Genomic DNA, 26,763 nt, shown 5'->3' with positions numbered 1-26,763 from the left:
AACAGGCTAATCAATGAGATGGATAAAATGTGATGATCTTGTTAGGAAGGTTTAGCTATAGAACTCTACTTGTAGTAGTTGTTGGTGTTCCGACTGCACAACCTCACATGGACCAAGCCCTGGGATCTCCTTTACTGTCCTTTCTGTGGGCAATTCCTGACATGATAGTATTCCAACAAGATCAACACATATTCTCCTGCTGTTTGTAAGATGAGAAATTGATTGTAATGTTTTGAATGCGCTACTCACAAAATTTCAGCCAAACTGGACATACTGTATGTGGAATAAGTTTGGAACAAGTTTAGCATTTAGGACTCAGTGATCAGTTCTGGCTGTATGAGAGGAATGGTACAGAATCCCACAAGACAGCATCTGCAACCTGCAGTGCAACACATACATTGCAAATGTACAGCTTGTATTTCTTCCAAAGGTGATAACACATGCTACCAGCCTATGACTTTCACATTAGACCTCCTGTTGATCAGACATGTTAATGACAAGACTAGACAAGCATAATGAATTTATTTGTGTCTGTTTAATAAAATGTAAGTGCACCTGCTGATTTTTGTTTGTCATTTTCCTGATGTTTCTTTTGATGCTCTCTACACATATATTTCTTATATTCCCCCAGGAGATTTGACTCAGTGAATAAAAAACCCAAACTCTTTTTACCCATAGTATTCAAGCAATTAACCACCTTTATGTGGCAGATATGTTAATAATAAACTCTTGAATATCATTATTATCGAGATAAGCCTGTTTGGTTGAGATTAAGATGACATTTTCAAAATAATGTTTCTTTCATAATTTAGAAGACATTTTAGAATCACATTGAAGGGTAAATCAACCTCCCGGGGCCCTTTTGGAAATAAAACTATTTCCAGAGCAATAAATGAAGATTATATTTTTTCTCTTACTATGCATCGATCACAGCACACAGTATCAGAACCAGGGATGGGACTATAGAGGTACTATACCTGAGTGTTGTGCCCACCTAATTCCCCCTGTAGGACAGACAAACAGCTGTGGATGTGAAAAAGAATAAGGAAAGTTATGACCGTGTTGGAGAGAGGAGGGCAGAAGGACTAAGAGAGAATCTTCTTAAGAAAAAAAACAACTTATTTTTTCAATAGAATTATCCATTCAGTAAAAAGTAAGGGACTGATTTTGTATTTATTCCAAAGTGCCCCAAAGTGAAGTTACTGTATGTATTGGTTATGTTTATTTCTATTTAGCTGCTTTACCAGTAGTATACAAATAAAAACCAAAACCAAATGATGTATCAATCTATTCACAGACTACTTTATTGTGTCTGAATGTTCTCATTATATTAGAAGACCTTGTATGAGGTTTTAAAAATATGACTGGAACAAGGGTTGTGTCCATTTTATCAAAATACAAATATATACTGTATAGGCACCTCAGTAACATACTGTATAGTATCTTTCAAACAGGATTTTCTATTTGACAGTTGCATCTTCATGATTATAAGTTTACTCACATTGATGTAATAAATCTCCATAAAACTGTGTAAGATAAAGATTTTAATAAAAGACAATACCCATTTTTATTTAAATCAAAAATGTATATTTTGTCATAAAAAGTATATCACATCATAGTCACTGTTATCATCTATTCTACTGTATTTTCTCCATTATAAACACCACAGGTGGCATTCTAGCTTGCCTATGTATGTAATACAGCACGAAGGTATTGCTTGGGACCACAAGGATAGTTCCACTACTCTTTACATATATAACAGTCAATAACAGAGACGTATCTTTCTTCTTTTTCCTTATTCCATTTCCGCTATGTTAGCCTTTACCCAGGAATACCACATTTTGAAATAGTAACTGCAAATAACACTTGCTGGTACATTTTCTTTTTATGCCACTTAATAGGAACAGCAAAATAATTAACAAATGAGATCTCCATTCACTATGTGTGTGGACCCTCTGCATTTGTATTAAAACGTTCCAGGAAGTTGGCGTCAAGGCATATTAAGCACGATCAATAAAGTCTTGTGCTTTTCCCCCTCGCTTTGTCAATTTTGTATAAAATAAAAATGTCTTGAAGTTATGTTTTATAAGAAATTGTTTGATACATCTATTACTGTGGCTTTTACTTCCACAGCTGCAGGCGTCCCTTTTCCAGAAACCCAGAGGGTCGTAAGTGGAGAATATAATTCATCTATAGCCACTGGTGAAGCCTTTGAATTGGAATTTCTTAAGTTTCCTAAAATGAAGTTGCTTTTTAGAAATGCAGAAATCAGAAAGCAGGTCACAAATATCACACCCAGAAGTATACCGAAGAGAGAAATCAGGGTTGTGTTCCACTTTTTGCTCATTTGTACTGCAAGTTCTAATTCTTTTGTTGTTACATTGACACATTTCTTGTTGTTTTTCTGGTGGATACTGGGAATATTCACACATACTTCATACTCTGTTGAGGGATTCAGGTGCGTTAGGTTGTACACTTTAACATCAGATGGAACTCTAGCAGTAAATGCAGCTGTGGGATTGTTTGCTTTTGTTGTAGTAGACCATTTGATATTTGGAGCTAAACTGTTATGGGATGCCTTCCAAGACACCAAAACAGAATTTGGATGTACAGATTTTATTTTTATATTCAAAGAGCTATTAGCAGGCTGTGGAAAGAATCCGTTGACCTCTACCAAAACAGTTTTTAGGTCAGCCCCAACAAGATTGTGAGCAACACATGTATACAATCCAGCTTCATGTTCGGTGATGTCATAGATATCAATTGTTCCTTCGGGATGCATATTGTACTTATCAGAAACTGTATTAGGTATAATTTTATTGCCAGACGGTGTGATCCAGTAGATGTCTGGCTCTGGTTCTGCAAATGCACGGCAATGTAATGAAACAGAACTCCCATTTTTTGTGTTTATATGTGAAGGAAAACTCTCTGGTGAAATTAGTGGGAGACATATTTCCATCATTTCTCTGAAGTGCACTTGCCTTACATGTTGGCCTTCATATTCAGGTGGTTCAACACAAAACAATGAATCAGGCTCCATAAATCGAATATTAGTTTTATTCATGTTTATCCAGCGGATGACACAGTCACATCTGATGGGATTACTGTGCATACTGACTTCTCTAAGGTTAGGCAGCGATTCTACTGTAATCCGATACAGGGCACTCAGAGCATTGCTGTTAAGCATAAGTGTTTCTAGTCTGGGCAGTTTGTAGAAAGCATTTGGATGGATATATGATAACTTGGGGTTGTTGGTTGCTTCAATTTTTGTTAGTTCTGGCAAATTATTTAGGGCAAAGCTGTCAATTGACACCAGTTCAGGCATGTTATTTATTCCCAGCTCCTTTAAATGTAACATATCCATGAAATCCCCTCTTTGTATTCTCTGAATAGGGTTCTTGTTGAGATCCAAAAACTTTAGGCTCTGGACCTGCTGCAAAGCAGCATGGGGCACTTTTGTGAATGTGTTGTCATAAAACGAGATGCTCTCCAAATTATCAAGGCCACCTAAAGCGTTATCAGGTAATTCAGTTAGATTCATTCTTGCTAAAACTAGGCTGCGGAGATTGATAAGCGGCTTAAAGTTCATATCTTGGATTTTGATGATTGGATTTTCACCAATCATCAGAATCTCTAGTCTTGGAATTGCCTCAAACCACTTGCTGCTGATCATCTGCAACCTGTTTGAATTAAGATGGAGCCTGAGCAGATTGTGTAGCCCTGTGAAGGCTCCTGGTGTGATAATAGAGATCAGGTTGTGATTCATGTAGAGTTCTTGAAGATTTGTTAGTTTATGTAGGCAGTTGTCAGGCAGTTTGTGAAGCTTGTTTTCCTCCATGTGCAGAGACAAAAGTTGAAGCAGCTGTCCGAGATTGATATCACTCATTGAGGATAAATTGTTTTGAGATAAATCTATCTCAGTTACATTGACCAGATAGTCCAAAGGATTCTCAATCTTGGCAATATTGTTAGTCTGTAGCAAAATGACCTGTGTGTCAGCAGGTAATCTCTCAGGTAAAGCAAGAAGTCCTAAATCATTACAGTCGACCGTAGGAGCTTCCATATAAATAGAGTTTGGACTGAACCATGGTCTGATTTCACATACACATGACTGGGGGCAATCCACTTTCTTTTCTGTGGTACTTACAAAAGTAGTCATTGCAAGCCCAGCTAAAAAATAAATATGAATGGATATTTCCTTCATCTTGTACTGATTCCCTCCAGAAAATAATAGGTCCTTAAAGAGTTCGCAGTTTACTGCTGCTAACTTTAATATCAAACAGTTATTTGTTACTCAGCAAAAAAAGAGTCTCTGTTCATTGATTGGAGTCCAAAACGTTTGTTGTCCTTGACTGAAAGGAAACAACCTTTCAATTTCCTTGTCTAAAGTTTTCATGCAAGCTGAATATTTGAAGGTCAAAATCATAGGCAAGTGAAATATGCAAAGATTTGTATTGGAGATTAATTTCTATTCATGATAATTGTATTATCTTCCATAGTTGTATATGATGTTCATCTTTACCTGAAAAAAAGAGAAAAAAGCTTAATTAGAATAAAAAATGTCGAAAATGTGATTAGAGAAGGAATTGTGATCAGCAAATGCTTCCACCACTTTGGACAGCCAAGGCATAGTCATTAGCTATTGTTCTGTTTCCATTATGACATGAGCAATAATGCACTAGATATTTCCTGCATGTATTGGACATATAAAATTATTACTAGCAATGAAAACCAAAACATTTCTGAAGAATTGCATGTTCATTATGTGTCTAATACAAACCTAACTCAACAATAGGGCTGGATATGTATTTTATAATGATGGTACTGGCAGGACCATAGTGTGCCTGGCCATATGAATACTGTATCTATAGCATTTATACTGCCACCAGGTTCTGCTTACAGAATCTGTTGGGTTTTGGCACTTTATAAAAATGACTTGCTGGTTTGAGACGACTAGTGTCCTTCTTGTGAAAAATGCTATCTCAAATTAAAACTGCTGAAGTTGGCAGGAGAATCATATTGGGGTCTCTTGGACTGTTCCTGTTTATACACACAAAGGAAAGTATTGATCTTGTGTCCTGGTTGATTATTGGAGATTTTACTGAGATGCTTACTATATGCTTTTTAATGTTCTAGGTTAAGAATCCCAATGTCTCTCCCTTAGATTGATGAAATATTTACCTGGCATATAGTTAAGAATTTTGCAGTGCCTTTCAGTTTCAAGTGAACTTTGGATTTTGTGACTTAATGACAGCAAATGTTTCTGTAAAATGTAGGAACAGTAGAATTTATCTACTAAAAAGAGATATTTCAGGCACAGATAAGTGTGACATTTAGCCAAACAAACCTCTTTACCTAAGGGACACTTTTGTAGAGAATATCAACATGACAAATGTTAGCTAACATCTTTATAACAACATGGTCTCTAAAATGAAACCAGCGGACAAGAAGCAGCAGCAGGAGTTGTTAAACCACGCTGTTTCTTAGTATTCTGTTTTAGAAATAATGAATAACTAACTGGATTTTTTGTCTATAGCAATTATATGTATACACTTCAGTTTATACAAATTCTAATTCTTGAGTACTTTGTTTGCACTTGGCTAAAACAGTTTATTTTATGCAGATTATATTGATGGTAAACAGATAAAGAGTATACCTTCTCTGACATGCTTGTTGCCAAATCAGACTTTAATATTTTCCACTACAATCCTTAAAGACAAATAAATGGAAAGCTTGATTCCAAAGACAAATACTAGGGACCCTCCAATCAAATCAATATTACATTACCGCTTAGAGGTCATGACAGATAGCCTAGTTTGGATCGCATACAGTGATCTTTATGATATTCGATTTGTACCACACTTATTTTTAATTGGGTAAATGAATAACACTTTCTTATTACATAAAAAGTAAAACAGAGCAATTTCAAAGAAATAAAGTATTTTTTCTGAAATCTGTCTAAATTTGATATGAATATTTTTTTTACCAATTTGGCATTTTGAAAACACAAATCAAAGAATTATTCAAGTAAGTCCTTTAATTTCAATACACATTTAAAGCATTTAAAATTAATTATGAATAATTAGTGAACCACAGCATATGATTTTAAATCAAAGTTCAGGGTTATAGCTTATACAGACAGAGCCATAAGTAAGAAGCAAGAAAACAATAAAATAAAACAAGCAAGTAAAAATATGGACAAACAATTGAAAAAATGAGTCAGGCAATTATTTCCTTTCTATTTCCTTTCCTTTGCTCAGCTCTATATTTTTTTTCTTTGGAAACAGTGATATAAATATTGCTGTTAGAATGAGTGGCAAGGAAGCAGAAGCATACTGCTAATGTGTGGAAGGTGGAAGTAAAAAGAAAAGGAACGTTATTGTATTACTTGGGAACAAAAGCTTGATGTTAAAAAACGATTTGAAAGAAACGAAAGAATGTGATTTCATTCATGCTAATGGCCTTAGTGTTGTGTATTGTTACAAACGTTTCTAATGAAAAATGTTCTCACCCCTCCACTGCAGAATTTCTTATCGCTTAGTGATATACTATAAAGACTAATGTATATTATGCCTAGTGTTATTTTTCACTGTTTATGTTAATTCCCATTGAACCAATGATTTCTATAATCTAATTTTCTACAATACAGTGTGATTTTTATTCATTATTATTCATCTGTAATACAAGAGGCTATACCATAGAATAAGACTACACTTTTATCAAAGAAAAGAAAACAACATTTCTTAAAAGGTTGCCAAGGGAGTGACACAAAGACAGTGCCTTGTTTTAAACCTCTGCAGTGTTTTTCTACATTTTTAATCCAATTGGTTGATCTTTGGCATGAAGTATTTAAACTTTGCCTCCTTAATACAAATATATGGTGTGCTAAACAAATGAAAATGTTGCACCTTTAAATCCAAGCATTAATTATTATATAGTAGCTTGATTTACATTTTAGTCTCTTTTTAGTTTTTTTTTTTACTGATTGTGAATAAACCATACATTAGAGGCTTCCCTTTTACATCCCAAAATATAGATGGTTTGAGACAGCTACTAACCCCAAAAATACAAAAGTACAATTTAGGTATATTGGATAGTCATAAAACTCTTAATTTCTTACATATTACTTCCATTCAGTTTTGGCAACATTACTGTATGTAGCGCTCTCAGGTTCACGTGGGTATGCGCCCTCACCACTGCCGCCTCAGGTCGGCCCCCCCACCACCTCTGGGGACTCGAACCCAGGCCATCGGCTTCACTCAACAGGGACCCAGCCAGTTGAGCCAAAGGGAAATCTCCCCTCAGCCCGACGGCTAAGGTCCCTGCTATTCACAGGGAAGGGCGGTGACGTCACCGCGTTGGTAAGCTGGTTCGAACAACCTGCAATGGTGGCCATATGCGTTACAATTACTACAATCAGAAGTTTAAATATGTCATGGCTTCTTGACTAGGAGTCAAGGAGTTCTTGTTTGTAATACCATCGTACTGTGTTGTAACAGGGCATTGTCATATGACCTCTTTACCAGAAGCATTAAAATTCTGTATTCTGCACAGTGTGTGAAGAGCATACCATCATTTGTTTTTCTCATACAGTATTTTACACCAATTAAACTGCAGCTCAGAAGGCACAATTAGTGTTTTTTAATACTCTATTTTCCTTAGAAGTGGAAAGAGAAATCAATTGACAGTATAGATCTGTATTTGTTTTATGCATACTGTTAATAATTGTACAACTGACAAATTTCAATAATTGCTACCTGTTCCACAGTCCTTTAAAATTGAGTGAAACATACGGGCACAAGGACAGATCGATAATAAAATCTAATTATCATCACTTTTTATTCCACTGTTGTAACAGCTTGTGCAGATCAAGCAATATATTTTTTTATGTTTGTTTCTAAATGGATGGAAAACCTGGGTTAGGGCTTTGTTAAAACAAGAAAGACTAGAGATGAAACCCACATTTCTTACTAATGTATACTGGTCTTTTCAGTAAAAAGAATCATCTTTCTTAACAATATATTGCTTTGTCTTGGGCTTAATACTGTACATCCAATAAATTTCAATTTCTAATTTATACAGGATTCTCCTTTAGAACCAAACTGTTTCTTTGTAACTAGAAATAGATTCTGTCATCCATTGATCAATATTAATCTTATGATTACAATAAATTACTTCCTGGCTAAGATTTGGAAACACTGCAATACGAAATATATGCAAATATGTGATGTTTGTGGCAGCATACATCAGTGCTGAATAATTGGGCCAAGGAAGTATTTTTTGTTGTCCTTGGTCTGCTCAATTTGCGTTTCACAGCAGTTAAGATTGATCTCTGATAAATCTGTACAGGGGACAATAAGATTTAGATTGTTTCCATTTTTCCAGTCTGCTTTGTACTCTTCATAGAAGAACAGCCCATTTATTTTGTTGGCAAAATACTGAACATTAAGATGCTGTGGCAAAACGTTCGAAAGAACATACATCCTAAACACCATTAAATGAATTATTGCACTCTAACTCAAAATAAATATAAAATAAATGTCAATAAGTAAGACATTTTTGTTTTTACCATTCGTAATCATTTTTATTATTTTTATTATTCGAGGTCCTGTGTATCTGTACTGAAATGTTTGAAAAATTCTAATATGAATAATTAACAAGTATAGTTAAAAACATACAGCCTAATACAAGCATACAGTATAATGAACACAAAATCTAAGAAAGAAAACATGTTATGCTTTCCGCTTTATTTTATGTTTGATGTTCCTGAAACCATGTTGCTCAGACTTATTTACTGAAAATTAAGCTTGTGATATGTATATTGTAAATAAAAGTTACAATAATAAAACAAAGTTAATGATAAGAAACAACAATATTTTGCCAATAATTGATAACATTAAATATTAAATGTAAATAAATGTAAAATTAAGCTTTATTAAAATATAGTTAGAATAATAATGGCAGCAAACACTAGTGGAGGCTTTGAGTAGATTTATGATGTACTGTACTTTATACAGTATACTGCATTTGAAAGTGAAATGAGGCTTTTAAAGTATGTTGTATACTAGGTTCAAATAACTTGAAAAACTTAACATACTGTAAATCATCCATTTCAACATTTCAAACAATCATCCTACTTAAGCTGTTTGGAAAGACAATATGAAAAACAAAACTTATTTATCCTGAAAGATGTGACTTTAAAATTCTTAAATCTTACGATCTTGTCAGAGCTTGTAAGTACAGCAAGGTTTGACTTGGTAATAGCATGGGAGACTCCCAAGGAAAAGCAGAATTGTGCTGTAAATGGTGTTGCGGACCAGCAAGCAGTGCTCCTTACTCTGGACTATAGTTTCCAAACCCATGCACCAGTATGTTGACCAGGAACACTATGCTTTAAGAGGAGCAGTCCTAAGGATGAGATGCTAAACCGATGTCCAAACTATTTAATATTTAAAGATCCCATAGCATTTGAAAACTTGACCAAACTGACCTACTGTACCTGAAGTTTAATTTCTTGCTTTACCATCTGATGTGTACTGAGACTGCCGGTGCATAATATTGCTGTGCATCACCCAGGTAGGTGCTACTTCAGTGGAAAATCCCGTGGATCTACTCCTACATGCTTAAATATAAAGTGCTTTGGGATCCTTTCGATAGGTATAAAAAGTAACGCATTATTATTATTTCATGTAGTCACTCCTACTGTAAATGTGCCTTGAGAGGTGTAAAATGTGCAGGCATGTATGTAAACAAGTAATGAGGACAAGAAAGAGATATTTGTTTTTTTTTATCACCATGACACGAAAAATCAAAGTTAATATCGGTCTTTAGGCTTAGTAGTGGCAGAAAGCATCCTCTGTTTAGGAGACACTGATATGCTAATTTATTTGGTTACAGAAATCTAAAGCAACAGCATTCTCCTTTCTTTACTCCAGCATATCTATGGCTATTGACAATGCTCAGCTTCGCACAGCACTATACAGTAGGTATTCATGAACTTAAATGTTCAGAAATATTTTAAGTAATATTTTACTGTAAAGAAGCCTAAAGGCAACATTTACGACAATGTCAAATAGAAAAATGAAGCTGGTGGCTTACATATAAAATTTACAAATATGAAGTCAGAAAATAGATATCCCTGGATTCTGTATTTTATAAAACAAATGCAAGTGTCTGAATTCAGAGATCACTTCACATGGCTGTTTTATGCATTATTTAATCTGTGTGTATAATGGAGAAAATCTACCCCATTACGTGAAAACCATAACAGAATGCTACAGGAAGCACATTGGGATAAATTGATATGTCTTGTCATGGTTGAAAAGGTATTTCCTTTCTCTCAGGTATTGGACCCATTTTTAAAGGCTCTATTGAGAAAATGTAAATGTCCATCTAGTCATCAATGTGATGTTAAAGATTAATATTCAATGAAAATATTCTTTTTCCTTTATGGTTCTAGAACCTCAAAAAAACCTTAATTAATGTTTGGTTTCATCATTTGTATTACATTTTTGCTTAATTTATGCTTAGTCTATGTGTGTTATATATTTATGTTTTAAAACATAATGAGAATCAATTAAAATTTAACTACACGTCAGTATTAAAAGTATGCTGCATTACAGAGCTTACAATAATAAAGTAATTATGTGATACTGGAACAACTTTCTTTTGCTCATTGTAAACCTAAATTATGTCAATTAGGTATAGTTAATAAAAGTTAAATCCTGGCATTTATACACTTACATTACAAGAACGGTGGAAAAAATATGTCTTTGAACCTGGTAAAGACAAATAGATAAAATATATTTCTTTTGAAGTTTTTATTTTTACTTCAGTTGACTTTGAACTGTGTCTTTATCATGTAAGACTAAGAGCATGCGTTGTTGGTACTGTAACTGCTTACCTCCAGTTGTGGATAAAATGTTTGTCTAACACTCGTTTTGCATCAAAAAGATCATAGAAATTATAATAATTAATAATAAATAAAAAGAACATAATAATAAATGAATCCAATTGTATCTTTTTCTCTTTTTCAACATACGTTTGGATAAGTACAAGAACTGCAAAAACATTAAATTGTTATTTTAAAACCTTACGTACAGTATAGAGATATGGTTTATGAATGTATACTGATCCAGAAATTAAATACAACACTTATCTCTAACAGATTTAATCAAATATTTGATTTCAAGCAAAATTAGAGATGTGCTGTTGATCTCACATCAGGACAGAAATGTTGACCATGGCAAGACATTATCAAGATTTCAAAATATCAACATATCCAGATATCATACAGTATATTCAACTGTGCTCACAAATAGTGTCTGGTTTTTGGCCAATTCACAGGACTTGGCAACACAAAAACAGCTGCAGAAGAAATGTATAGTATGTGTACCTCAATGCATAAAAAGGATCTAGAGCTGATCTGAACCTGTGTCATTGTAATCCTAGCACTGTGTGGACTTGCATTGTCCTGCTGGAAGATCAATACTTTTAGATTGGCTTGCTCGTTTAAGGACTTTTTAGTGTATCAGTAGAAAGATTGCCCTCAGTCTGCAGCAAACATACAGTATTCTTGTGTTAAAGGAGATTTATTCCCACTTCATCACACTTATACCAATCCACTAGTTGGCATGGGAATGTTTACCATGGTAGCACCACATATTTCTTCCATCCTGTCAGTCAGGGCAAAATGGTATTCATCAGTGAATAAAACTCTCTAGTACTTTCTCTACCACCGTCAAGTATTCTCTCATCCACAGAACATGGTGATTTAGTCCCTCTAGCTTGTTACTCCTGGATCGCCTCAGGACATGCAGACCATTTCAGTCCTTCTGCTAATGAACATTTTTTTTCTTCCTGGAATTTTGCGTGCTGTAACCCCTGCAGTCTGACGGATTGGATGCAATGAGTGTGACCCAGGTTTCTGTGGACTACTCTGCTGATTTGTAAAGCAAACTTTTAATTCCCTGACATATCTCATGTGTTCTTATATTTAATGTCATACAGTACCTTAATGCAAATTGTTAATCTACTTGTTTTGTCCATTTTAATTAAATGCAAATACCAAATACTGGGATTCTGGTATTTCTTTTAAATCACACAGCATCAGTAAGCACAGTATCCCGAGAAGCAGTTCTACACAATAAACAAAATTATTTAAAAGTAATAAATAACATTATGCAGGGGCTCAGTGAGCTGTTAATGTGAAACCTACAGTGTATTCATTGAACACCTCATATCTCATACATCTTGACAAATGTTAAGAGCAATGAAAAGGTGACACTTAAACATAATAGTGATGAGAAGGCTTATCTTGAAAATAAGTCCTGCTAAGAAGACCCCTTTGCATCAGAAAAAAAAAACAAACAAATTCTGGCATGTACATAAAAATCCATCCATAACCAGAAAGACATCAGCAACCTAGAACGTATCCTGGATACCTAGGACTCAAGGTGGGAATCCTGAACTAGAGATAACTGAGCCAAAAAAACAACTTTCCCTGATACTGTAAGTCCACCTCCAGAAGTTTCAGAATATGTTGCAAAATAAAACAAAACTGGAAATGTTGAACGGGAAATGCAAATCAAAGACTAGTGCCAAAAACAATAAACCCATATAAGACTTTTTGTAGTTTAAGATGTTTTAACTGTTAATGACCCAAGATGCCTTTGCATTTTTCCCTAGTGGATAGCTATGAACATGGTGTGGTCGCTTAACCTTAGACAGTGATTATTTCTACAGTACGTCCAAGAAGACCAAGCACCTTGTTAATAAGATAAACAGCATTGCAACATCTAAGGACAGAACTTACATTTAAGTTCATCCTTTCACAGTTTAACCTACAATCATTTCCCTCTCCAGTTAAGTGGGCTAGGTTAGTTCTTATTCCTCCACATTGTGTGCTGTGCAGAAAGAAGCTGGCACAAAATAGCAGTCATGCGGTGTACCATCCTGGTGGGAGCTGTGATGGATACAGTGAAGCTCCTCTAACATGAAGTGAATTTTGATATTTTGCTATGCAAAATGGAAAGAGTGTGGGAGGCATGGTGGTTATCAACCCTGCCTCACTGCTCTGCTATCTTGGAGCATTTGTCTGTGTAATTTGTATGTTTTCCCTATGTTTATGTGGAGATTTTACCAGGTGCACCTCTTTCCTCCTGCCTCCCAAAGACATGTACACTAGGATTGATGAGCTTTTCAAATTTAGCCCTTTCCAGGGAGAGAAAGATTTTTTCTCATACAGGATGGGGAAGGAAAGATTATTTTTACATAAAATATATATTTTTTAATTGTTCTTGTACTGCAGTTCTGACGCAGGAAGCTTAACTCTATTTGTTATTCTCAGTACTCTTGTAACACTATAATACCATTCTCCATTTAAAGTAGAAATTCATTAAAAATCTTATTTTCTAAAATAGAACAGTTATGTACAGTATGCAATATGCAATATCAGAAAATACCACAGAACATTAATTTAGACATTACATCATTACAACAAGAAAACATCAGTTCAGAGTGAAGTTCTGTAGTCTTCATACATTATTTATGATAGACTGAATATACAGTAAGCCATTACTTCAAGTGATAGATCACTGTGGACTTTGCTTATGTCAACTGCATTTATTGATGCATTGAAAAATTTCCGATCTTGATACATGCTACAGCCTGGTTACAGCCTGGTTAGACTTACAGTAAGTCCTGTTATGCAAGGCTATATGTAAGAAAATAAGGCTATATGTAAGAAAATACACAGTAAGGTTCAAAGGTTAATATATAGAATAAAATGCATTATGTTTTTTCTAGTAAATATGCAAGTAATAACTAAAATACGCCTATAGCATGTAATGGAATACTTTGTGATGTACTGTATGTAAATGCTATAATTTTATTAATTTACTTTTAATATCTGTATTATTATATATGTAGTATGTAGTTCACTAAATTTGGTTCTTTACTCTTCTTTAATTTGTCCGCTATCTGGGAGAAGAGATCTGGTAATTTACATATTGTTAAAAAGAAATAATAGAACTAGCCTATGGTACTGTATATACAATTTATTAATTCATAACCTATCAGCATCTTGTAAAATCCTGTCTTTATAACCACAGCAATTATAGAAACACTAATTATTTTGTGGAAAAAAAAATTGGGACGTCCTGATTAGTTTTGTCTCTCTCATTCTGTCAGTCTTTTTTTCTCACGCATCAGTTCACAAGGGGGCATCTCCATTATTTGTAATGGAAAAAGGCATTCAGGGAATGGAGAAGTCAGACATTGTTTCTTGTCACTGGAGCAACAGACAGATGAGAACCAAAGCAGAACAAGCACAGAAGAAGGGAAGAACGTCAGGCCTTGGCAATCTTTCTCTTTCCACTTCAGTGCTTAGAGAGACATTGATAAAAACGAAAAATGCAGCAGTTACACTGCAGTGTTCCCTACTGGCAGAAAGGCAAAGAGTTCAGAAGGGCCAATTCAAGTGTAGATGGGAGTGTGTTCTGTACGAGTTATGGAATATTATTTTTCAGACTAATTGATATAATTACAGATTTTCTCAGAAACTATACTAAAACATGTGCTGATTTGGTTTGTAAATGTTAGCAATAATATTATTATACAAATGTACATACAATGCACCTTGAGTACATGTTATACAAACACTCTTAAAATATCTGCAAATGATATGATGATCATTGACTGATGTATACTTAGAAGAGCAGTATCCAAGAGATACTGAAGTGATTAAAGAACAAACAGGATGTGATTTCATTATTGGAATAAAGAAGCTAAAATGATAATGGACTTTACATACTATAGCAGAAAGATTGTATTATTTGAAGCACCAAGAAAATAGCTGTACTGATCCCAAAAGAAGAAAATGACCATGAAGAAAACCTGTAAAATTAGCAAGATTAAATTAATGTGTTAGAAGGATCAAATTAATAAGAACAGATTAAAATAGGAGTTTGGGGAAAAAAAAACATGGGGAGGCATTCACCCAGCAGTAGATCAAATGACCTAATTAATGCATATCTAATATACCAAAACAAATGAAAATTCAGTTAGTAAGTTCAATAATTATGTTTATGTATATATTTCTGTATGTGTGTGTCATTTTTTATATTTTGTATATTAACACACTGTCAGTATGAAGATTTCTGATAATTAATCCCAGAACAAACATTTCATTTGTCAAAATACATTTACTTCTGCTAATCATGAGAAAGATTAAATAGGAAAGTACTTCCTTTGGGGTTCACTACTACTGAAATTTTACTTCTGCACATTATTATTATTTTCCTGGTTATTTAAAGTCTTGACAGTCCCCGTATGACATATGTCCACTAAATTCTCACTATTCTCACTATTTATGGTACTATGCAATGTTTACTTATCAATGAAATACCCAACATTAAATTTATAAATGCTTCCAGCTCAAATTGTTTCTACAGTATATGGATGTTTTAGTGTGTCCAGGAACACTTCAATGAGCATCAGAATGAGTCCTTACAAGTTCCTCCCCTTCTTGTACAAGAGAAGGGCACAGGAGGCCAAGTACAGACCATCAGTGTAGCTGAATGTTTTGGGACACATAATTATCACGCAACAACAAAATGTGTTCCAAACAGCAGTAAGGCACAGTATATTTTGTCTTTGGATTGCCCTTTATTGTAGGAAACACTTATTTTCATTCTTTTTGAATGCTCATATAATATTTGACAAAATTGAACCCATTACATACATTAAAAATGCAACCAATATAGTATATTTTATGTTCACACTACTTACTGTACAAATGTAGGCATTACAAACACAACAAATGTGTTAGCAGCAATAGCATTTATTGTATTTTAGTGCCTCTCAGTATGCAGGTTTTTACTGTACATACACACACAATTTTCCTCTGTCTCTAATAAATGGAATATTTGTGGACAGGTATCCAGAAGTGTTGACTACCAAGTGATAATTTGTGGTGAAGAATAAGTCATTAGAGTTAACTTGCAGAGAAGGAGAAAATGAATATTCTGGTCTCTGCAGTGTTGCAAATTAGTTGCAGTGACTAATCACTGATCATATATTACCACACTGTAGTGTAACTGTCATTTTTAATTATGAATCGAGTCTTGATTTGTTCTTATTTTTAATTATGAGATTTGCTCAACTGAGCACTTCATTAGTGATAATACATTTTAAGTTAAGATCAAATAAGATACTGTATGTCCAGTAACTAGTTCTTCAGAACAAGATTTATTTTTTTCCCACTTACAACATCTCATTCTCTTAATATCATAAATTGTTGTAAACAAATAGTGTTATCATAATTTATAAATGCATTATTATTTTAAGAAAATAAGTTTCTACAAAGATGGTTATCATGCTTTACTTTTCTGTATCTGTATTTGACTTTGTTTTCCAGCATTTTATATTATACAAGAAATCTGAATGGCTTACAGTAAACCTTCTGAATGCCAGTATCTTTTACAAAAGTGTGATTTTAGTTTAAAAGCATTGTCGTGGATATTTTGACTTTGGATATTTACAAGACAGGATAATCACTGTACACACTGGGCTTGGGATCTTCAACACAATGCATAAAACAACATACATCGTGCTATTAAGCATGCTAACATTTGCATCTAATATTATAATGTGGTGAATATCAATATTAACACTGCTCGTTTTGCTACCCTTCACTGTAATAATAAGTGCTTGCATTTCTATAGCACTTTTCATCCCAAAGGATCTCAAAGTACTTCACATATACAAGGGGATCCACTTCATCCACCACTGAAGTGCAGCACCCACCAGGGTGATGTGCAGCAGCCATTATTCACTAGCAGCCCTACTACACAAGTTCCATTAATGGGAAAGTTTAGGGAGGCAAGATTGAGCAAGCCCAAAGTGGAATTTAGTCAAGACAATAGGGTTAATCTTAGCACTACTCTTAAGAACTATCTTTGATGACCAGTCAGAAAATTTCTGTATTGACCAGGCCCTATTTTACATAACTACTGAAACAAACAGTCATGTCTGTATTAATCATCCTAAAACTATGTATGTGCTTCTGCTGTCACATGCTCCTCCACTTCAACAAAAGCAACAAAAAAAGACGTAGGTAGACTACACTTTTATGACCACACAGTTCAAACTTATAAAATGTCTCGTGTATTTTAACATGAACAGCCATATGTTTCTTCAATCTTATTAATTTATATTAAATTAGTAGATTATTGGCATAATCAGTATACAGTAATTAGGCACTTTGCAGTTTGGCAAGACTTTCAAATAGGGTTATTCTTACAGAACTTTTTTAATACCTCATAAATTGCTCACCACTTATATACTACTTTGAAAAATGTCCATATGAACTTTTTGCTTTGTGTTGAACATAAACTGTCTTTTTGGAGGGAAATCAATAAAGTGAATTATTGTCTATTAGACTGTAAATTGCTCAAATGACAAAATCTTTGATCTTTAATTCAAGCTTTTGCGTAAAGGTCACTGTTTATCACATGAAATTATTCATGCTGTTTTGATTTCAAACTTCAAAGAGACTGATGTAGGAGTAAAAGATGCAGATACACTAGCTCAAAGAAGACATTATTTAGCACTTACTAATGCATTTTTAGACAAGATTGTAAGAATTGTGAAATGACAAGCTCAGTGTTGACCATCATGCTTTTTAGATTATTAGAGGTTGCTAAACAACAGAATGACAGAAACTGTATGACTCCCCACTATATTAATGCATCATATATTCATAGAAGCTTTGGGGGTGGGGAGGGGGGTATTGTCAATTTGCATAGTTGTTCCCATAATGCTGTTATCCCAGAACAGTCCTTTAAAAGATTAATGCATCATTGTGTTTAAATGTTCATGACAGTTGTTTTGACAGTAATACTCTAGCACAAGAAAAGAGGGGCATTTCAAGTAACATTATTTGCATTCAGTGTTCACCTGTATATTTTTAAAAATATATATCAATAGTTTCTGAAATGATAGTCCATTCAAAATAAGAAATTCACAATGCTTTTGAAAATTCATGTACCTGCTACCAGCAGAATAATCCAGTATTTTCCTCCAAAAAATCTGATTTGTTTTTCTTTGTAATGCAGTATCCCCTACATGATATGTTCTGTATTTCTTCTGAGTTTTAATTCACGGGCTAAAAAAAATATTAAATGTACCATTGTCAATGCAAAGCATTCAAAAGAAATGTAAAGGAAAATGAATTGTTAAGTGAAACTTACATCATGTCATATTGCTGTGGTACTGTAAATGCCATGCATTTCTTTTTTTCTTGAGTACATTATTCACCATTATAATAGGTCTTTTGTTACCAAATGTTCTTTTAATATCAGTTTAAAAGAGGTTCTATATTCATCCATTTGTTCTTATTCAGTAAAAAGCAATGGAAAGAAAGATGTTTTCTTTAAAGATTTGTAAATTATTATTTGTGCTGCCAGGTAAATGAGTAATGTTTTTTTTTGCAGTACATGATGGATAGTTATAGAAAATGCTCTTCCTTTATCAGCAAAGTAGTTAATGCACAAGCAACTCAGATGTACTGTAGACATCCCACTGTTACCCAAGTATCTGGTCTTGAAAGTACAGTACCATGGGACTGTGTTTGCTCTGTGTTCATCCACTTGTTTGCTTCTCATTTGAGCACCAATGTCTTCTTAATATTAATGCTGTGGATATATACCTAATGCAGTTACTTAAAGGACTTTTATGTTATTTTCCATAATAATTATAACCAAACCTTAAAGCATTAGAAGCTCAAAGACTGGTCAAATGTTCAAATCTGTTCGCTAAAATTAAATTATCCTAATTTGTGAAGTACAGAAAATGCATGCAGGTTAAGGGATCAATCACCATGTTTTGTTTCATAACAACAGAGAAAAAATCAGTTGCAATCTATTTTTTGATTTGTAGTGATGTATTATTACATTGGCAGATATTGTGGCAAACCAGTTGGTTGAGTAAGTGCAGATGAGAAGCACATTCTCTTAAAATGGTACTTTTCTGTTTACAAGGTGGTATGGGTTTATGCACTGTCAGATGCTGATAGAAAGCACACTTACTGGAAGGCCTGGGGCCCAAGGTGAATGTGGTATAACTCTTCTCCCTCCACCAATGATAGGAATCATTCTTCTTAGAAATAATGTGCAAAATTATCCTCTTTAAACATAGGCCTTTTAATACTAATGTGAGTCCCATTCCAGTTTTGAAGATCAGATCTTTGAGAATGTATTTTTAAGCTGTTTTATCAGCCTGGTGTCTTATTCTTTTTATTCACTCAAACATTTAAAGCTTTCAAAAGCAATCTGATTCTTTGGCATTAATTTTCTACAAATCAAGGCATGCAGTAAAGAGAAAATGCCTCACTTTAATAAGGCTCACTGTTCTTCAACCTCTGAGGATCCTCATGATTGCACTCACAATACATCCAAAATGGTAAGTTAGAAAAACAGAAAAGGCTGAATTGTGGAGCACTTTCATTTTGTAGTAAGAGTATATTTGAATTAGTTTCTGGTAAAAAAGGCATTTCAGCGGGTTTATAGTCAGTATTTTTATAGACATGCCCAGCAGGGGTCATCTATTACATATCTCCCCCTTATAGTGTGTGTTGCATAGAAACTGAGAAGAATCATCAGTGCCTGTGCATACAAATAACCTCGCCGAATACATGAGAACTCAATGAGCGACTACCTCAGGGGAACCCTGAGTTTTGTGAAAAAGTTATGAAGAATTAATTTAGTTGATTATTTATCAATGTCAGAAGGGACTCAACCCAGTAAGTCACTTCCCTGGAGGTGGACAGACTATGTTTCAGCAAAAGAGGAAATCCCCCAGTAAACGGGTTGGCAGGCAGTGCCTTTATACAAATATTATCCTGTAAATGGAAAGCAGTGGTCATCCATTCTAAGCTTGTAGAAGTTGGTGGTTATACCAAATGTCTACTACTGTGAGCACTGCACTGAGACGAATATAAATAAGACAACAAGTGCCGGAATAATAATTTTTGCTGTAATCAAGCTGATATGAAGATTAATGGAATGCATACTAGGTATATATAAATGTTTTTGAGTATATTATGTTCTTAGTGAAAAATAATGCTCTTTACAGGATTCTCTTGATGATCGAGTCAACAAAATGAATTCTACCTTTAACACACTATGACCCTCCTTCTATCTAATAGAAACATTTTCCAAATCACAGGAGAGCATAATCCTACAAAGCCATGGAATACATTACAGTAAACAAAAGGGAGAGCCTTGCTCACTATCTGTTTTGGTGGTTAAACTATTTTCAAGGGCACATTAGCATCTTTTTTTTTGATAAGCAAGGCCCTCTTCTCATCATTAAAAACACAGTGTCTTTTTACTGTTATTTACCAGCTCGCAGTATTGTTTCCACTCAGTCACTGGAGCTTGCTGTGACCTCTTGTATTGAGCCCTTCACAACCACTTCCCTCTATATTCTAATAGCATCTCAACTAAATGAAATGTACATGGCTTCCCAGCTTTTTTGCACTAGCTGAAGAGTGGGTGTCATTATTAGGTATCTGTCCCCTCCTCCCCCTGCATGCAACATTGATTTACCATTTAGTTTTTCTAGGTAAAACAGAGTTCATTACATAATGTAGGCTATACAGAGTATGCATAATGAAATTTTCAGTGAAATACTTCCCCTAAACCTGCACTACTGTGCTTGCAAATAAGTAGCAAGTCAACAATTTATTAAGAATCAATGCTAAGCTGTCAGACAGCTCAAGCTCATGCTTTCAGCTTTTCTAAGTTTCCGGTTAAGAACAGTACACAGCAAATGTGTCACACCAACTGTTTTTTATGTTTTATTTACACCTTTGTAAAGCTTTTTGTGAAAGGATGTGACCTTGTCTTCATTCACTAATTGAGGATGTTTTAATTATTTAATTAATGAATAAATAGCATTCTTAGTTACTTTGTTTAAAGGATATGTTTAGTTATTAATTTAGCTATTTAATATTAAAACAAAACTGAAGGGTAGTGGGTACATAAATATCTTTCAGTTCTAATAATTATTTGTATTACTCAAATAGAACAGTACTCTCAAATAATACATTGTAGAGTGAGTGTTATGTGATTTATTATAGGTCAAGAAGACTTCAGACTCTTGGGAATTTTCAGGTCTATATGGTATATAAAATAAAGTTTAATATCATGTTGGAATTTATTTAGTTTATGACACAACAGTTTTTGAACTGATAGCCTATATCCATTAGACCCTCAGCAGCACAAGGGACAAGGTGAGGCTACACCCGGATGTAATATCAGTCCTTTACAGGGCTAACACAGACAAGCACAATGTCCTTGGAACAAAACCCACATGCATATGAGAAAAACATGCAAACTCTACACAGAAAGCACTCCAGTCTGGAACCTAACCTGGGATGTAAGTCTTAACTGGGACGTAGCAGCACTAACTGTCAAGCCTCTGGTATTGTTAATCAAAAATAAATCTGTATTGTCTTGTTTTGGTTCTGGTTCAAAAATTATTACTAGATTAGGTATAATAGCATATTCAAGCCACTGCCAATGTAATGCAATGTGACTTTTACTTTCAGAGATAATAACAGGCAAACACTGCCATTTGAATGGGCTAGCAGCTTCTTGAATGCCTTTATTATTAACTTTGAATGCCTTATCCATGAAGCAGAACTACAGTGACAGTAGAAATGCCTAGACTCATACAATTCAGTATAATTAAGTTGTGCACATTTTTTGAGCAACACCTATGAATATGTTTTATTGTCATTTAATTTACAGAAGTAAAAATAATTTCAGCAAATATTTATGATTGTAAAATACTTGCAACTGTTTACTTGTCAGTTTAATATGCATTAAGCTTTTTTTTCTAGATTGGTATTTGGGCACAGATTTTCCATTTATACTGTATGAGGTCTTGCCCATGGTTTGTAAGTATGTACTTTTATAAAATTATTTGAAGAATATATTTAGCTATAGTGCATAGTAGTGTATGTACACGTGCTTTCTTACATGTACAGTATTTGTTTTTATACTAAACAGATGGAGTGTGTTCTTTTAACAAGAAACAGCAGACTTTTTTGTTTACTTGTTTGTGGAAGGAATTGGATAGCTTTTAAGATTCTGTCCGATTACAAAATGCTTATCACTGGCAGTCTGTATTTGCAACTTGTGCTAATTTTTGTATTTTGTATTTTTTAATAACATCCTTATTTTTGTATTGAGGTGTAGTATGTAAGCTCTCCAACTAGCTTTAAAGTGTTTAGAGCATATAGGTTACTAGCAGTGTGCTCTCAAGTGGAGAAAAAAAGCTATTGGCAGAATTGAAATGTATTTAAAGGTGCAAAGGTAGAAAGTAGGGGTACTTGTATTAATTTATTGAAAACAGTGTAGCCATTTGTAAATCTGGCAATGAAACATTTAATTATTGACCTATTCCAATCCTGTTTGAATGTGTGAGAAGCAATTTCCTTTGTTGTGCTACAGTTAGTAAAGGTTTTAATTTTAAAAATCATAATGTAGTATTTACGTATAATTATGGAGTCTAAGTGGTTCACGTAATTGTGTGCCATTATAAAGTATAATAACAGCATTAGAAATACTGTAACTGTTGTTGCATTTTGCTTGAACTTGAGTAGCCAGCACATAGTATCAATTAATTAGTTCATACTGATTGTCTGAATTGATCTTTTAAGAGCTGATGTATACACAAGTTAAAATTTTGTGATATTTTATTGAGATACTGTACATTGTGAGATGTCATAAGACACAATAATATATTATTATGACAAGTTCAGCATGTGAACAGTGACAGCACAAAATGCAGAACAATTTATTCAAAAACAAATACTTTATAAATGTAAATGTGTACACTGTTATCATTTTCATTTTGGTTTGTTGCATTTCATTTCTTGTAAACAGCTTTCTTACTGGAAAGAAATGCCTCTAGAACTTTCATTTTTCAGTGAAAGAAGTGAACCTGTTGTAAAACTCATTCATTTTGTGGAGAGGAAATCGAATGTGGGGCCATATTGTCAGAGCTACTTTATTGTCATCATTTACAAAGGTCATCTGAATTAATTGACTCCTTACCATATGAATTGTTAAACTCCTGGCTTTCTGACAGATTTACAATAATGCAAAAGACTTGCACTCTGTGTGAAACCTTTTCATTTTACTTTATGTGATGAAAATGCAAAAGCATTTTTCTGAAAAGCAGATCGACACAGATCCACTCTATAGTTAAATGAAACAGGGGCTATTATTTTCACAAAACTTCTGTCAGCACACATGGGGAACTTGAATGGAATGCTAATTGTGGAACGTAACACTGCTTAAAAGAAGAAAGGAAGACAATATATCAAGATCATTTTAAAATAAGGCTAAAAACAATTTTCAAACAAAGCGAATTTTTGGGCATTTTAAACGCCTACTACAACTTTTATGGTTTTTAGACTAGGCTAGATAGATGGTTGTATTTAGCTTGGATTATACGGTGCAGTATTCATCTGTCTGAAATATGATCGCTAATCAACATGATAAGATAAAGCCACAGAGAGTTCAGCATCCATACTTGATTTGAAAGTTTATTTACTGTAAAGTGAAAGAGATCATATCAGAGATCTGCCTTTACTACTATAAATTAATGTTGCTTATTTGAGATGAGTAAATAAGGCAATGCTGTACCTACTGTGCTTTTTTAACACAACAGATCAATATATATTAATTTATATATAGATATATTTCAAAATTTCTTATCAATTGCTTTAGCAAAGATATATTCTCAAACTATGTATTCTAAAAGAAACGTATTTGTAAGAAGAGTGTGCAGGCAGGAATTACTGCACCTCTTATCTAACACAGCAGGGTATAGAAGGAACTGCGTTTTCATTAAATGAATAAGTGATTGTGGTGAATGAAGACTAAACATAAAAGACGTCTTGCAGTGACAGTGTTAATTATGACAGATCTTTGGACACATCACGCAGATTTTATTTAAGTAACTGGCTCAGATTTAGTGTGCAGTACAGTTGTGTGTTAAAAGCCTTGTGAAATGATACATGATTTTATAAGGACGATGATGCGCTGGAGCTGACTATTCTGATTGCAACAGGATGATTAAAGGAAGGAAAAAACTCAATCACAACCAACCTGCAGACATAATCCGACAGAAATTCCATATGTGTGCTGGAGATATCCTCTTACAGCCTCTTTGATAGGTGTTCTTTTTTGGGCCATGTGCCATACAAAAGCCTAGTACTGATATGTACTTTGATCTTCCTCTTAAAATCATACTTCAGACTCTGTGTTTTGAGTTTTTCAGATGGCACTTCATTCATAATTCAATTCAAATAGTTCTTCATTATGCATACTGGTACGGACCTCAAAAGCATTTCTAAGTCTGATGGACTGAGGAGATCTGTTTTAGTTGAATGTATTGGCACCTGAAATTTTATAGCGACTAGAATGAAAATAAAGCATCAGCGAGCCAAGGGCAGCTTCAAACAAAACATTCATTTTTGATAGCCACCAGACAATTTCATCTTCCCAAGCCTGCATAGCACAGCAATAGTCTCTTACCCTGCTGATACCTAAAACTGCACCTAATTCAGATAAAATGCCTGCGATTTAAAAAATATATATTAGCAGTGGGTATTTTCTATCTTTGAAAGCCACGTTAATTTAAAAAAACATTACTATGACACAGGAAGCAAACCCTTTCACATATAAGATAGTACAAAATTTAACAGAAATTAAAACTTACCGTTATGAATGAATTTCCTTGCATACAAAGTCTAATGTATTCCTTTTATCTCTCCGTTTGCATTAAGCAGTGGATCCGTGATGCAAAACAGCCTGTGTGATAAAGAGTAGAGTACATATATTTATATAAATACATATCCTTTTTTTCACAGCAAGAGAGAAAACTGCCTTGCTTCCAGCAACAATCCCGTTATACTTGCCACTGATCTGCTACAGCCTGCCAAAGGCACACAATCCAGAGCAGGGAACCGCGGATAGCTCCTTTTATTTCCCCCTCCTCTTTTCCACAGTGGTTAGTGGTGCATCATTCACCCGATCAGCTGTCACATTGACATGGTGCTGCCTGCTCAGCGGTCATTAATAACTGAACACCCCCCACTCCCCAGAGAGGAGCCAATAGCTTCGGAGTGCTGAGGTACAGTGCTTGCAGCTGCCTGCATCCGGTTGGCTGAGCTGGCCTGTCTGTTAGATGACACTATTCCTGAAGGACTAAGAAAAAAAAAGAAAAAGGGAAAAAGAAGGAACAAATATATGTTCCTATTAGTGCTGGCATCCTTGTTACAGACTCTGAGGGTTTTCTAAAGACAATATTGGGCAAATGGGTCTTCTAGAGGGGAATTAAGGTTATTGTTCCTTTGAAAAGCACAGTACATCTTTTTCACTCACTCTGATGTCAGCTGCAACCTGTATTCCTCTTCCTGTAAACTCTTGTTTAAATGAATAGCTAAGTTTCATCCTTTAAATCTGTATTGTTTGCAGAAGAACATAAACATTAGTGACTTCAGAATTGCTACAGAGGATGTATAGCCTTTTTTTTAAATGCAGGACTACTGACAGTTGTTTTTACCTTTGAACATAGCCTTCGCTAACCTGTTTTGCTTTTTATCATGCACCTGAAGAACAATAAAAAATATCAGTGTTTTTGGTCACTGATATTCCACACAAAGAATCTGTTCCACAGGTATTGCTTTGAAAAGATGATCACAGTGAAAGATCTGTCTGGGTGCTCCAGATGCAGAGAAATTTTCAGACTTTGAAATGCATTTTAAACTCCAGGAGGTGGCCTAAACACAGACTCAAAGTTGTCTCAGATCAGGCTGTCTGAATTTGGAATTTTGATGAGAGTGGTTGTTAAATAAATGAATATAGCCGTCTTTTTTGGTCTAAGCTAAGACACTGTGGGGTATGGGAGCCCAAATATTATACAAAGGAAGACTGAACACCCATTGAGAAAATGTTTGTCCATGGCAGGAGGTATACCATACAGTTGGTCCAAGGCACAGGAAATACATGTGAAAGTAACCGACATACATTTTTTGTACTGTCCAAAAAGAGAAACATTGAAACAGGACTTTTTTTATTTAATGCACTGCATTTTTTAGGTGAAGAGCAGCAAAAATACACAAAACCTCACCACCACCAGACAAACACACAGATATATATAAATCATCCAGAGAAAAACATACAGTATATAGCACTTATGCTACTGTGCTATACAAATGACTGCTACTTTTTTGTTATACACTTGTCATTGACTGATAATAGTCAGACATACTGGGTTATGTGGAATACTACCATTCCAAGTAGAATAGGAATCAAATAAATCTGTTTTTTATGCTACCTGCAAAGATTGGACTTTATTTCTTTATTTTCCCATGCTCTTCATTTCACTCTGCAATTTTGAGAAATGTAAGGAAGGTGTTTAATGGTTTCCATGACATTTTTGCAGTCCCCTTGGAAGCAGCAAAGCATCAGGGGGCTGTAGAATTTATTAACTAAATTTCAGTTATAAATGGTTTACCAGAAACATAAAGGAAATTGTCTTTCTGTTCTCAGGGGAACAATCATAACCAATACATTGCTGTTATGGAACAACTGCAGTATGTATATGTAAACCAAGACCAAAACTTCCTTAATTAACTAATGGCTCATGTAGCAAAAATAAACAGAGGGTAAAGTTTGCAAT

General features: G+C 34.3%; 2 protein-coding genes across 4 annotated transcripts in view; one reads left to right on the top strand and one right to left on the bottom strand.

Moving 5' to 3' along the window:
• The window catches only part of immp2l (inner mitochondrial membrane peptidase subunit 2), a 447,639-nt gene that overhangs the window by 262,123 nt on the left and 158,753 nt on the right, over positions 1-26,763 (top strand). The window lies entirely within an intron of this gene.
• On the bottom strand, positions 1,353-25,148 carry LOC102684212 (leucine-rich repeat neuronal protein 3). Of its 2 annotated transcripts, XM_069192400.1 has the most exons (3): positions 24,998-25,148; positions 24,799-24,890; positions 1,353-4,522 (listed from the first exon to the last, which is right to left on the bottom strand). In XM_069192400.1, exon 3 carries the CDS (start codon positions 4,202-4,204, stop codon positions 2,084-2,086), a length of 2,121 nt encoding a protein of 706 aa, XP_069048501.1. In that variant the 5' UTR covers positions 4,205-4,522; positions 24,799-24,890; positions 24,998-25,148; the 3' UTR covers positions 1,353-2,083. The 2 variants fall into 2 exon arrangements, with proteins under 2 accessions (XP_069048501.1, XP_015208174.1); XM_015352688.2 differs by lacking the exon at positions 24,998-25,148 and having other exon boundaries at positions 24,799-24,990.

This window comes from Lepisosteus oculatus, chromosome 7 (genome assembly GCF_040954835.1).
Source record: "Lepisosteus oculatus isolate fLepOcu1 chromosome 7, fLepOcu1.hap2, whole genome shotgun sequence".
In the NCBI taxonomy this organism is placed as follows: Eukaryota; Metazoa; Chordata; class Actinopteri; order Semionotiformes; family Lepisosteidae; genus Lepisosteus; species Lepisosteus oculatus.
The sequence above is the reverse complement of the archived record's forward strand: the minus strand, read 5'-3'. Positions and strand labels throughout refer to the sequence as shown.

Bases quoted from the DNA above. Each gene is read 5' to 3' on its own strand.
- LOC102684212 (XM_069192400.1), bottom strand. From the start codon at position 4,204: ATGAAGGAAATATCCATTCATATTTATTTTTTAGCTGGGCTTGCAATG.